The 13,836-nt window shown below is 40.2% G+C and overlaps 3 protein-coding genes across 15 annotated transcripts in view; all 3 read left to right on the plus strand.

The window, feature by feature from the left end:
- The first annotated feature begins 209 nt into the window (after nt 1-209).
- LOC147142526 (eukaryotic translation initiation factor 4E type 3-like) lies at nt 210-3,911 on the plus strand. The gene is made up of 7 exons (XM_086040704.1): nt 210-542; nt 1,215-1,287; nt 1,726-1,820; nt 2,156-2,216; nt 2,626-2,692; nt 2,805-2,960; nt 3,150-3,911. The coding sequence occupies exons 1-7, from the start codon at nt 361-363 to the stop codon at nt 3,194-3,196; spliced, it is 681 nt and encodes a 226-aa protein (XP_085896830.1). The 5' UTR covers nt 210-360; the 3' UTR covers nt 3,197-3,911.
- Nucleotides 3,912-5,278: 1,367 nt separating this feature from the next.
- Nucleotides 5,279-10,594, plus strand: LOC147142527 (uncharacterized). 4 transcript variants are annotated; one of them, XM_086040832.1, is made up of 11 exons: nt 5,279-5,733; nt 6,308-6,455; nt 6,736-7,006; nt 7,107-7,380; nt 7,472-7,649; nt 7,746-7,822; nt 7,910-8,090; nt 8,167-8,415; nt 8,505-8,676; nt 8,783-8,928; nt 9,057-10,594. In XM_086040832.1, the coding sequence occupies exons 1-11, from the start codon at nt 5,464-5,466 to the stop codon at nt 9,278-9,280; spliced, it is 2,190 nt and encodes a 729-aa protein (XP_085896958.1). In that variant the 5' UTR covers nt 5,279-5,463; the 3' UTR covers nt 9,281-10,594. The 4 variants fall into 4 exon arrangements, with proteins under 4 accessions (XP_085896958.1, XP_085896959.1, XP_085896961.1 ...); XM_086040833.1 differs by having other exon boundaries at nt 6,736-7,001; nt 7,252-7,380; XM_086040835.1 differs by having other exon boundaries at nt 6,372-6,455; nt 6,736-7,001.
- A 967-nt stretch (nt 10,595-11,561) lies between these two features.
- The window catches only part of LOC147142528 (forkhead box protein P1-B-like), a 121,586-nt gene continuing 119,311 nt past the window's right edge, over nt 11,562-13,836 (plus strand). For 2 of the 10 annotated variants that reach the window (XM_086041102.1, XM_086041103.1), the window contains exon 1: nt 11,576-11,963. The gene's annotated coding sequence lies outside the window, so the exon portion shown is untranslated. Of the gene's footprint in view, nt 11,964-12,164; nt 12,318-13,836 lie in introns of those variants that run through there. The other 8 variants (XM_086041096.1, XM_086041101.1, XM_086041097.1 and 5 more) reach the window with 6 other exon arrangements.

Here is a 13,836-nt window from a genome sequence, read left to right on the forward strand (position 1 = left end):
AAGAGAAATTGCATACTCCTTAAATGATACGTTGCTTTTTGGAACTTCACACTCACACAGATCTTACGACGTCATTGTGTCATACAGGTACTATATCCTACTATAAGACGGAAACATATTTGCCGAAACGCTCAGGTTAAGCAGATGAAAATATATCAGAGTATAGCATCTTCATTCTCTCTTGTGCTCTCTGTAACGGAGCTACACTTACGTCTGGCCAGTGACGCACTGACGTCATTGTCGGTGTGCGGAAAGAGCGTTTGCGGAGCAGGAGACAAAACCAAAGCGGGCGTTTTTAATTAGGCGATTCATACAAAAGACAAAGAGTTTGTTTCTTTTAAGCTTCTTCGTGCTGCTCTCATGGCGCTTTCTGCTGGTAAAGCGGACCTCCAAATGGACACAGGAGCCCTGAGCGCGCCGTCTGAAAGCAGCATCGATATCGACGAGGAAGAGTTGGATAATATCACAAAGAAACACCAAGCAGGAGGAGAAGACAACCCAACGCTGCCGTTGCATTCACCTTGGACCTTCTGGTTGGACAGGTAGTGAAACGATCGCCGTTTAATGCGTTGTCACTGAAAGTTTCGATCGCAGGAAGAGCACGGCTGAAATATTGTGCAAGGCTAGCAGGCCTGTTGCGGGATGTTATTTGAGTTGCGCTTGTCCTATTTTCTCTGTAACGGTAGACTAGACAAGCAGACGCGCTCGTGGTCATCTAGGTGGCCCCCTAAACCCAAAGCACAGCGTCATTTTTCATTGACTATAGTAAAGTGGAACTTGAAGTTTTAATACAGTACTGGTTGGCTCTCCGTTTGATTCCAACTCAAGTCGTAAACAGTAGGTAATAGGTATGTATCGAATTTATTATCATCTGTGATCACATAGACTCTCAAGACAATGTTTTAGATGATCTAATTTAATGAAAAGGTAAAACAATAATTTTCATTTGCGTCGATACTCCCCTTTTGCAATATTTTATAAAAAAGTTCGGTTGCACAAATGCATCCGTTTCTCCCAGTTGACACCTTTCCCTATTCCAGGGAAGACACTGTTCTGGCGTTTACAAACAGTCCCAAAATTCCGCTCCACGTTTCCCTTTTGGGGAATAGTAACTGGTAGACATGCAGATGAGGCAAATGCACTACAAATGTGACATTGTGTGATAAAAAGCTATATTTTCATGTTTGTTTTGGTTTGTTAATACCTTGATCTAGGTCATTGCCAGGCACAACTGCAGCAGAATGTGAATCCAATCTGAAGAAGATCTACACAGTGCAAAGTGTTCAGGTAAGCAGTCGGGTCAGCAGCTGTTATTTCGGGTGTCCGTTAACATCACAGCGGTGTTTCGCAGGCTGCAAATGCAAACATTTGAAATCGGGTCTCAAGTTGGCAGCTTTGGAAACTACAACATCACTGTTTATGTATACATCTGAAAACAGTAGGCATGCACGTTGCATGTTGAGTCCGGATGTGCCCAAGTATGACATCACCGACTGTAATTACGGAACATAAAATGGTAATAGCCTTTGTGTTTATAGCGCTGGCTTCACCAGCAAATTGTACTTTGTACCTTTGGAATCTATTTCTACTGAAGCACAGAAAAATAAACATAGCGGAAATGCTTTGCCCAAAAAGAAAGGCATACACGTTATCAGTCTCACACATGCAAAATATTTTCTTACAAAGAAAGAGTTTGGATAAATTCTTTTCTTTTGTTGTCTGCAGCTCTTCTGGAGCGTGTACAATAACATCCCACCGGTCACAGCCCTTCCTTTGAGATGTAGCTATCACCTCATGCGGGGGGAACGGAGGCCACTCTGGTACGTCTCTGGAACTGTTTTTATTTTTTTTCTCTTGACATTTCACTCCTATTTATAGTAGTATACGTACTACTCTTAAGCTTCACGTCACATATTTATGTGATCAGCCATTGCTGGTAATACTGTGTGAGACGCAGTTTCACACGGTCCAAAACTCACCATACGCTTTATTAGGCACACTCACAGTACACATCTGATACGATCCAGTGAAAGTGTATCTCAGTGTGGATTACAGTTAAGATTGAATAGACCAATGTTTTACAAGCAGCCATTCCAAGATTAAATGTGTCTGCTAACATTGCTTTTTTTTCTTTTTTATCTTTGACCACAAACAGGGAAGAGGAGAGCAATGCAAAAGGAGGTGTATGGAAGATGAAAGTACCAAAAGAAAGCACTGTAGGTGTTGTCGTAACAGTTGCTTGATTGTTGTTGTCATAACGCAGTACGCAGCACACCAGATGGATTTTTTTTTTTTTTTAACATCTTGAGCATACTTTTAATCGGAGGTCACCCCCAAAATGTTCTTTATAAGAATGTGTTTGATGCAGGCCCATTAGTCGAAACATGGCATTCTGATTAATCTTTGCCAGTATTTTGCTATTCCCTCGCATCACCTTGAACATCTGATAAACTGCTTTTGCCCACAGTTACATATTGCAAATACAACCTTACCAAGATCTGGAATTATGTTTGATGTATGAATTTGACTTTGTGTCAGAAATAGGACCAAGTATCAAGTCAAGTTCTCACTTTTGAGATGCTAACAAGAAAAATATTCTTTTTCTCTATCTGTGTCTTGTTTCAGTCTGCAGTTTGGAAAGAATTGTTACTTGCTACTATAGGGGAACAGTTTGCAGATTACTGTGCCTCAGGTACTGTGCTCTACTTTTTCATGTCATCATGCTGATATTGATTGTTATTTGCTTTCTGTTTCATTGACTGGCTTATCTGTGTGTTCTCTCTCTCTTTTTTTTCAACCACTAGATGATGAGGTTCTTGGCGCCAGTGTAAGTGTCAGAGATCGGGAGGATGTGGTACAAGTTTGGAATAAAGATGCCTCTCTTGCTACTGAAGCAAGTGTCTTGGGAAAAATCAATGAGCTTCTCCCGTACACATCTTTTAAAGCAGTTTTTTATAAGCGTAAGTATGCCATTTCGGTGTAGGATTTCATTTCAGTTGTTAAATGCTAATGGGATGCTAACACTCCCATTAGCATTTACACTCCTGTTCTCTCTCTCTGCGTTTTACAGTAGTTGTACAGACAAATTGTTATTGAGGTGTTGTATTTTTCCTGTTTTTATTAACCTTGAATTATTTTTCATTTTACAGCTCACATGGAACATCATGCCTTTGAAGGAGGACGTTCAAGACATTAAATGGTGCACTTTACTTTTTTGTTGTTATCTGAACTGTACCTGCCTTGACTAAAACACACTGTCCACAAGAGAATCAAGGTATTACCAATATATTTTTTATAACTATTGAATGACTGATGCCTTGTTTTATTTCAACCGTTGAAAAAATGTACATAAACATTCATCAGCATTGACTGGTTTATGGTTTTGTCATGTCACTGTCCCATATACACTGCAGCTCGTACAGGCGTTTCCTTGTATAACGTTAGCTGCTGTTATCTTATACGTTCAACAAATGTTCACTTTTATCCACTCATACTTTAATGTAATAAGATTGTTAGGGTACCAAAGCTGTTTAAGAAGTTTATCACAAATGATGAAAATGTTTGTCAAATTTCCAGGTGTGGAATGAATGTCCCAATGAGTTCCTTGTGTCTTCATAAGTTGTAAGCGAATTGAAAAATGAGGGTAATACTTGAATGAGAATCAGTCCACTCACAGTATCCCTCACTTATAAAGCCATATGCAGCATAAAATAGATATTCTACAGTGAAATGTCTCTTTGAATGTTCCAACCGCAGCACATTTGACAATTCTTTTAAATGCTAAGTGGTAAAAGTAGAACTCCACTTTCACAGATGGACAGATCATTTGATATATAAAAGTGAACAGAAATTGCACATTTTCTGTCATTAATTTGTACTTGTTTCCAGTACTAATAAATATTGAACTTGTATAGTTGTGTTGTGTTTCAAGTAGTATTTGTGTTGATATACTGCTTATTTAAAGGGTCTATATCATGCAAAATAAACTGTTTTGAACTTTTAGCCATGAAAATGCTAATTCCCCATTCACACACATCTCTGAGCATTCCTGCTTTCTTATGGTGCATTCGAAGAAGGTGGAAGCCAGTACCAGTTCCGAACTCAAAGCGTTCCAGGTGAATGTGTACAAAGATGGTTGATTTCGATCAATTGTTTGTTGTTTTGGTTCATAACAACACATTCTGACGTCCAGCAAACCTTCCTTCACAATTTCCTGAATTCATAGAAATATAATTCTGTAGGGAATATCTTCAAAACATTTAATAAGTTTCACCGAATAACTTCAGGCAGGGAGATAACTGCATATCTTTGCGCAGTTCCCGCAGTTAGTACAAATTTCGTTGTGTTATGTGAAGTTATTTCCAATAACTAAATTAATGTAATAATAAAAATGGATACATAAATTTACAATCCCCCCCCCCCCCCCTCTCTCTCTCTCTCATAGAGAGATGTGTATACTCCATTCACGGTCTATGTCTCTATGGGGGTCGCCGTTGTCGAGTGCCGTCAATGAAGTCGATCGGTGAAGTCAAGGTCTTTTTTTCGACTTCGAAACTTGGACCTCAGTTCTAATAAGGGGCGTTCCAATGTTTTTCTCTGGTTGGAAGCCGGAATACCCGATTTCCCACTTTCCACGAATGCAGCATAAACACACGCCCACTGGATCCTCAACCTCTTATCGCCTTCTTTTTCTTATCTTTTTTGTTGAACAATTTCCTCCGCGGCTTTATTGATGCGCCTTCTTATTAATTCACTTTTAGTTATTTTTTCAGCACTTTATTCAACATCCAATGTTACAAATTATCCATTGACGGAAACCAAAATACAAACCTCAACCATACAGGGAGTGCGCTTTCTGCTGGGGAAACATGGTACTGCACCCATCCCACTCATTTCTAAGTGGAGGACGTCTTTTGAGCACAACTTTTGAATTCAATGTTCTAGACACTCAGAACCAATGTTGACCGATATTTTCAGGCATGCTGAATGAGCTCCCGTGGCTCTATCACCCTGTCTTCACCAACAATGGACGTAAAAATAGTCGTTTCGACCACTTCCGTCAAACAATTGCGTTAGCTCCACCCCGACTGACTGAGGGGTGAGAGTTTGTTATTTTTTATGTTTAAACGTGTTTAGAAAATACGCGTGATCTCATAAAACGGTGCATCATTAAAAATTGCCAAAGAAATATTTAAAAAAAAAAAAGACAAAAAAAGAAGCCGCTTCGATTCCGTTTGGGCGGAAGTTAAACGTTTACTCCCACCCCGTGTTGAGACACGCCTCGAACTGCGCTCTGCAGTCAAGGCACGTGAGCCAAAACTATTCGTTTTCGGACAGCAGTGATCGACAAAACACTTTCACTTTTGCAGTTTGCACCCGAATTGGGAAGAAGTGATTCCTTTTGCACGTCTTGGCAACAACTGTTAATTTTTTTTTTCCAGTGACAACGTTTTAGTTCAGACAATGTGCAAGTGGAGAAAATGTGTGTTTGGCTGTGATAAGTTTATGAGTCTGTTCGGTCTTCCTAGAGATGGGACTATTCGCAAGAAATGGTTGGAATTTATTTTCGGGAGCACGCGACCGACCATCCAGAAGCTGTATGTCTGTGATCGTCATTTCTCAGAGGACTGTGTGGCGAACCTTGGCCAATACCAGAGTGGATTGGCTGGGAGATTACACCTTAAAACTGGCGCAATTCCCACAATCAAACTTGATGGAGAGGCCAAGAGAGCTGTAAGTAAATAAGTAAATCAAACAGCTAGCTAAATGATGACATAACATTAGCATTGATGCACTTTTAGCTTCGTTGTCAAGCACGATATGTCAGACGTACAGTATTTTGTTGTATAAAGAAAAATAAACTTACCTGATGCACACATTACTACGTGCGTGGATGAATAGTACAGCCATGCTGCATACTAATTGCCACTTGATTCTTGTGCTACTTAAGATAATTATGTTTCTCAATGTGAATAACGGTTTATTTCAATTGATGAGTTTATTCTCGTTGGGATTATATAACCCCCGTGTATGAAGCATTTATGAATGTTTTGTCACTTCCAAGTAAATGTGTGTACTGTAATTCAATCATAACTGATGTGATGATTTGTCACCTTTACAGTCTACAGTAACACCTATCTAAATTCCTGACAGACTGTTGTTAGGATAATTGTGTGCAGGTTACGTGAGGGGTGGTGTGGTATGAGGGGGTTTGCAATCACCAAACTGTTGTCTAATATCCAGTGTAACAGGAGAAAAGTGAGGATTTCTAATTCATGTTTTTTTTCGTTTTTGTTTTTTTGGAAAGAGCACATCAAAAGAATGCTCCACAGAAGCTGTACCTGTGATCTTTCCTCTTGTGAGATCTATAGGTGTGCAAACCACCCCCACTTCAATACTCACCAGAACTGTCTCCACACAGTACACTGCAGACACCCTGAAGTTACAGCATGCAGGTGTGTTTGCACATCAACTTAAACTGTAATATTCCAATTTGCATAAAACAGGTCAAATAGTTTGATATCACTAGGAATGGTAGTTTAAAGTAGATGTTAAGTATGCTGAGAAATAATCAAGGTAAAATATGAACCCTTAGTGACCCTTCCTTATCACATGTCTATGTGTAATATTACAGTATTATACTTGTATTAGCTTGTAACACATGAGTTATTTCCTTATAAGAGTAGATACTCAGGCGAATGTCATATGTATCATGCTGTATCTTGTCCCCCACAGGTGTCCAGGCAGCAGCCACTACTACAGTTAAAAGTATGGAAGCCCAACAACACTGGCTCAATTTGTCATCAGCGTCAATAAAAGCCTCAACCTCTGGGCATGGTCCAAGACCTACAAAGAGACCACGTCTGGAGGAGGAGGAGGATTTTGAAGATCTGGACAATTCAGATATCATACTCCCACATGACTCATCATACGAACCTAGAGCCTCTACAACAGAAGCCTCTACTTCGGCAACTTATTTCACAGATGTGTCTGTGCCTGAAGTAATGTAATTGATGTTCATGTTTTGTTTTAGGTAATGAAACAAGTCCATGTTTTCGCTAAATAATTGTCAGTACTAAATGTATAAATATGCTTGTGTTTCACAGTAAAAATGATCCAACAGCTTTGGAAGATGCAAAATACATTGTATTTGAGAAAAGTCTAAAGGAGATTTTTGATGCCTGCCCAGTTTGTCAGCGCCATTGCATTGTCAAGAAAAGAAAATATGGAACGTTAGTTTCATTCATGCAGATGTGTCCACACTGCCAGTACAGCCGGAAGTGGCAAAGCGGGCCTGTAATTGGAAGCACACCAGTTGGCAACCTGCAACTTTCAGCCGCGGTCTATTTTTCAGGGGGATCCTTTGTGAAATTTGCCAGGGTAAATATAAAGTGGAATATGATCTAGAAAATAAACTCATAATACAGTAATTGCAATTATCAAACTGTCCACTTGTATCCTTTTTCTTCAGACGTGCAAGGCGATGAATCTTCAGATCCATCAGTGCAATACCTTCAGAAGACATGCTCGATGTTATCTTGAGCCTGCTGTCTACCACAAATGGAATGAAGATCGGAAATTATTTTTTGAGGATTTGAAGAAGAAAGGCAAAATTGCTGTAAACGGTGATATGAGAGCAAATTCCCCAGGTAAATAAAATATTACATAATTGTAATGTAATATAATGTCATTAGTGTTCTAACCTGCGTGTGTGTGTTTATATGTATGTATGTTTGTTTGTTAAGGACACAGCGCTAAATATGGGACCTACACATTAATGGATCTTGAAAGTGACAAGATCGTTGACATGGAACTTGTACATGTAAGCCTTTACTTCTTTCCCCAGATTTACAACAGCTTTAATTGTCATATTTTACTACATGCAATTGATCCTACTCTGCTTATGCAGAGTAATGAAGTGGGCGGGAGCTCCCACATGGAGAAGGAAGGACTGCGCAGAAGTTTGGATTTCCTTGAGGCCAGTGGTCTGGAGGTGGACTACATCGTAACACACCGTCACCCTCAAATTCAGAAATTTCTGCGTGAAAGAGATGTTACACAGTACTACGACGTGTGGCACGTTGTACAAGGTTTTTGAAAATGTTATTTCAATCAACAATAACATGGATTTTTCTAATTTAATAATGTGCTTATGTCATTATAAAGGTCTATCCAAGAAGTTGAATAAATTGGCCCAAGACCAAGAGTGTCACATAATAAAGAAGTGGTTAGCGGCCATCAAAAACCATATGTACTGGACAGCGTCTTCCTCGAAATCTGGACCGGAGAAGGTGGCCAAGTGGACCTCCCTGCTCAATCACATTCAAGATGTCCATTCACATGATGACCCACTATTTCCAAAGTGTGCCCACCCAAACAAGGTTTCCAGAGATCCAAAGAAGTGGTTTCAGCCTGGTAAGTTCGGCTTTGTTGTCACGCGAAATTATCACTTCAGTACCCTTGGTTTTTAGTAATTATTCAATTTTTTTTTTTTTAAATCTAAGGAACAAAGGCACTGTACAAGGTGGAGAAACTGCTGATGAACAAACGAGTGCTTGCAGATGTTGCAAAACTAAGCTCATGCCACCAAACGTCTTCTCTTGCATCATTTCATGGTGGGATTCTTCGCTTTACACCTAAAATTTCCGACTTCAAATATGTGGGGATGATGTGCAGGTGAAGAAATCGATCTTGATTACTTGACTTTCTAATACTGAGTTGGATAACATTTGCTGTCATGTATTTTGTACTATTATGATTTGTTTTTATTTTTCCTTTGCAGTCTCTACTTGGCAGGAATGCACCAAAATGAAAATGCAAAATGTAAACAAGCCATTTCAAAAAGGAAGGCTTTATTCAAAATGTCATATCCCAAGTACAAAAAAGGCCAAGACACAGCAAAACCAATCAAAATTGAAACCACATTCGGTACGAAACATAATTCTCCTACTTTACTACAATATTGTGCAAAAATATAAACACGTGTCAACAAGAAATATTAAATACAATCTAAAAGCACCAATAGAAACTAACTGGAAACTTGATTTACTTTTCAGGGTATGTGGCTGCGCTCATGCATCTTGTCTTCACTGAGGTCTTCCCTGATCCCACAAACTTTGTGGCACAGTTGAAAATGGTTCCGGTGCCTGAGGACTTACGTTCACAGTTTGAGAAGTCATCAGAAGAGGACGTTATTGCTGCGCAGTGCACGCGTCTCAAGGTCCAGTCGAGCGGTGGCTGCACCTCAGCAGGTGCTTCAGCATGCCCACAGCCCACGTAGTGCCCCCCTGGATTTGGAAACTCCCGGCGGATCCTCAGCACCGCACACGCTGGAATGAAAACTCTTTGAGTCTTGCTCCAAGAAGTCACCGGCACCAGCTCACAATGCTTCTGTAAAATATGAAGCGGAGACACCTGCAAAAGAGAACAATATTGTGCCTTTGGCCACCTGTAGACGTGTTTTATAATACCGGTAGTTATTTTCTCTCTCTCTCTTCTGTCCTTCTACAAATTGGCCCTTAGTTAGCACTATGGACGTTTATACAGTATTTGGAAGGGAATATAAATTTAATTAACCTGAAAGTCAGGATGAGCAGTAATGCATGGGGGAGGTTCCAGAAGCTAGTGTTAGACAAATGAGGCCTCACGTTCAAGTTGGAATGAAAATGAATCACCCAGAGACATTCATTTAAGCTTTTTATTTATCAATCAGCAATCTCCTGCAAGCGTCTTCAGGGTCTCAGTCGGAGAAGGGTGGAGTGCTTTCTCTGGGCCTGGAATGAGATGCTGGCCCATGTGGAGGAGTGCAAGGATCTTGGGGTCTTGTTCACACGTGAGGGAAGAATGGAGTACGAGCTCAACAGTCGGATTGGCGAGCACCTGCAGTGATGCAGACCCTTCATTGGCCCTCGATTTGCACTAAGATCTACTTTCCCATTCGATGGTGCACTACTTTAAAATCCCTCACAAGCTATTCGAGTTCCTCCTTGGCGTTTACGCCCTGAATGTTTCTGTCCCTGCCACAGTAGGTGAAAAGCCCTGTGTCCAAGCCATTTAAATGCTTTCAGAAATCACGCCAGCTCCTTTTCATTAGCTTAATTACCTAATTAACAGAACGCTAATTACTTGTTGTCCGCATGCTTGGTGGAGAGGCTATCACATAACTGATTGTGAGCCTCAATTAATTTACAACTACACCCAATCAAGTCGTGCCCTTAATCCACACAACACAGCTGCACGGTGACACTGAGGAAACATGCTAATAAATTGACACCAACACATTCTTTTTCGGCTCCACTGAGCTGAAAGGTCCCATATTGACATGCAGATCAGGCCACGGAAGTATTAGAGAGTTTAGATTATGTGCAAGATTGACTTCATATAACAATGCACATATATCTTAGTTGTTTTAATTAAGTCAGCCAATCATGTTTATAACCGTATGAAAAGAGACTAAGAATAAAACAATGAAGTTCATTATTCATACGGACGACTGCAACCACTTTAACAAATGTGTCACGACAAGTTGTTTTCATCCCTTTTGTTATGTTTTTCTATAAATTATGAGATTAAAATAAAATGTTGCCAGAGATTCTATGGACTCCATCTTTATCAATATAATTTGAATTTGTTTAGATATGATAAATCTGATATCTGAGCTTTTTGTGGTGATTTTACACATTAACAGCACGGAATTTAAAGTTTTTTTAAAATTTTCTTTTTCTTTTTTACAAAAAATCATGTTCATCCAATTTCAGGTAAACAGTCCGTTTCAGATGTCGCCGGTAAATTATACATTAGATATTAATGGGTGTTATAAAGTTGGCTTTCACCGTCCATAATCAAAGGGTGGCGCTGTCTACTAAGAAACACACTGCGAGGCTTCTGCAGCAACAGCAGAAGCAGGTCTCAGCTGTAGCCATGGAAAAAAGAAAAGAGATGTACACTACTGTAATGTCTTTCATAATGAAAAGGGCTGTGCTTCTCAGACCTTGATCAAGGACAAAAAACGACTGAAAGTAGTTTCTCGTGAAATCAAATCAATGTTGCTTTACAATTAGTGTTAACTGGACTGTTAAACTGGCCGAGCAATTTCCTTCTGAGGCAAGCAAAATACACTTTAATCACTGTAATATCATCAGTCATGCCCAAGGCAAAATATGGTTAGCAGTTAGCAAAAAAATTCAACCAAATATTTGCAACAACCAGCCTTTCTTGATCATTGAAAAAAATAGGCAAATAATGGACGTTCATCTTTACAAAATCATTTAGGACTTAACCTCCTCCCTACAAATTTGGTAATTATGACAGCGTCTGTTATGAAAGGCTTTCAAACGGCTATGATGTACAAAAAAGGAAACAGTTCTGAAATAATACGTAGTTCATTGCCTCTCCGTTGTAATTAGTAGACGACGTTGTACTTTTTTTTTTTTTTCTGACAACCCTCCCTTGTCGTGCTTTCTGCTAAAATGCATTACATTCCCCCAAAGAAAGGTTCTACTTTAGTGCTTCTTACTGCTAATAGTACTTGTGATAGTGACCGCTGCAATGCAATGAACCTTGTTTACGCAGCAGGTGGATATGACGTCACGGACCTGGAAGACCAAAACAACAACATCCAAATCGGCGCTTCTTCCCCGTTTTCTTCCTCTTTTTTTTTGCGTTTTCATACCTTATAACAACACCCAGGAAGGACCACGAGTTATTTTTTCGAACGACATCCACCTGAACGACAAACTATTTGCTTTTCTCCCCGGCATACGCCAAGTTAGGTGTCAAGTTAGTTAGTTAGTTAGTTAGTTAGTGCCCCCGCCACCGTTACCAAAAAGCATGGCGGAGTAATCTTGTTGGTGTTTACGGTGTGATTTGTGTCGCACGCGGTCTCTGTACACAAGCTGGCGTGCAGCCTAGCAAGTTGTGTTCATCCGCGTACGTCTAGCTGCTCTAAAGCGACTCGCATCATGGTAAGTTTCCCTTACAGCTAATAATGTTCACATTTATCTTTGTTGTATCCTATTGAGCTTCGGCGCCCACAAGTGCCTGCACACAGGGATATTATTTTGCACGCGGCTGTCGATTAGAAGTTTGCACGGCGAAACGGACTTAAAAACACGCACACGCACACGCACACGTTTACGCACACACCTGTAGGCTAATACGAGCGCATAAATACAAACTGGCAGGATATTATGGCAGTGTGGTGTGTAGCCAGTCAAGTTGACTTTGCAAGTTTAGCAGCGCTGTTTTCTTGCTGTGTTGTTAAAGTTCTGGCAAACTTCTCCAGTAGTGGGGAATGCACCTATCGACAACGTATTACGGTATTTTGTATTTATTTTTTACAACCAAGGTAAACCGTGTGCAGTTACGACATTATTTCCCACTAAAAGTGGAAGCACCCTCTTTGGATAAGTTGACATATTTCAAATCATCAACAGGACGTTTGCAGTGATTTCGTTGGAGGAAGAGAGAAGTAGCAGCAGCAGTAGACTTGTCCACGTGTTTACTGTCTCTCAAACTCAAGACACTACAACTAGCAAACAGAAGGTTTTGGGGTTTATACGGATAAGTGTTAAATAGGTTTATCATAAGCATTTGCTGGTGTGTTTAGTGTGAAACGCATGTGTGAGCATCAATCACCGAGCCAATTGTTTTATTACCAAATGCAGAAGTTGCTGACCACTAAGCACTTATATAATAACTAGCGTTATAATTTTATCCCACTTCTTGATTTATTTATAACTGCCTGATATTTTGTGAATTGCATTGTTTTTCATTATTTCTAACTCAAAATGGTTTCAAACCAACCAGTTTACGAAATGCACATTGTTTACTTTAAAATGTTTTGTGGCAAGTGCATTACTAACTGACACTAAACTAAACTTTCCTTTTTAGTGAATTTATTTGTTCAGCAATGTATTGTATTTTTAATGGAATCATTAATTTGGTAGACTTAGGGTGCGAAATCAATTCAAAGTGCACAAACAAAAGAGAAACTGCTGCTTTAAGACTGTTTGCTGGTCATGCTCCCTCCTCCTTCGTTTTTGGATTACTCATTGTCTGAGAGGGGGGGGGGGGGGGGGTGGAATACTTTTTGGTCGAAAGAAAGTAAATACACTCCAACAAGCGAACCTTGACAACCCAGATTAAGGAAAGCATCAGAGATCAAATAGCGCTGCTGCTAGGCTGTTGTCATGAGCCGCCTGAGGGCGGGAGGGAGGACCTGCACGCTAGTTGAACAGCTACTGGGGTCAGTGTGCTTGCTCACTTATGCAGAAATGCACCTTCACAAATTCAGATCCAACTTTTAATATACAGAAACGTTTTCTGCAACTTGTGTCTGATTTGGATGTCAGACATTCAGCCCTCTGTCAGTCTGATGGAATCAAATTTAGATTGTTTCTCGCCAGCCTCTGGAAGCCACAGGACCTCATCCACAAATAAATGTGTAAGAATGTTTGTACTCTGCGCACAAGTTGAGCGTACAATATATGCAAGATCACCGGCGCTCATTTTCTTTGCACCACTGTTTGTATGTTGGCGAATCAGAATTCATTCTAAATGACAGTGCGTGTCTGCGGCACTTCAATTTACATAAACCACGCCCATTTTCTCACTAAAACGGGGCATCTGTTTGACGCATCTCAATGCAGAGGCTTAAGGTTGCAAGAGATGAACTTGGAGTGCCATTGACGTGAAATTCTGTCAATAGGAATCCTAACAAGGAGCGCCGCCGACGTCAGTTGCCGTGAACTATGTCTTTTTATTGGAATGGGCGGGGAACTGTCTTGGGCAACTGTGGTTTGACCTAGTGATGGGACAATAAAGCTTCAAAAAGCA

This window comes from Filicampus tigris, chromosome 9 (genome assembly GCF_054856515.1).
Source record: "Filicampus tigris isolate MCC_2025a chromosome 9, RoL_Ftig_1.0, whole genome shotgun sequence".
Taxonomy (NCBI): Eukaryota; Metazoa; Chordata; class Actinopteri; order Syngnathiformes; family Syngnathidae; genus Filicampus; species Filicampus tigris.

Excerpts from the sequence above, each read along its gene's own strand:
- LOC147142526 (XM_086040704.1), top strand. The coding sequence starts at position 361 with ATGGCGCTTTCTGCTGGTAAAGCGGACCTCCAAATGGACACAGGAGCC. Across the intron at positions 1,288-1,725 it reads ACACAGTGCAAAGTGTTCAG|CTCTTCTGGAGCGTGTACAA; the intron begins GTAAGCAGTCGG and ends TGTTGTCTGCAG. Across the intron at positions 2,693-2,804 it reads TGCAGATTACTGTGCCTCAG|ATGATGAGGTTCTTGGCGCC; the intron begins GTACTGTGCTCT and ends TTCAACCACTAG.
- LOC147142527 (XM_086040832.1), top strand. The coding sequence starts at position 5,464 with ATGTGCAAGTGGAGAAAATGTGTGTTTGGCTGTGATAAGTTTATGAGT. Across the intron at positions 5,734-6,307 it reads ATGGAGAGGCCAAGAGAGCT|AGCACATCAAAAGAATGCTC; the intron begins GTAAGTAAATAA and ends TTTTTTGGAAAG. Across the intron at positions 8,416-8,504 it reads AAAGAAGTGGTTTCAGCCTG|GAACAAAGGCACTGTACAAG; the intron begins GTAAGTTCGGCT and ends TTTAAATCTAAG.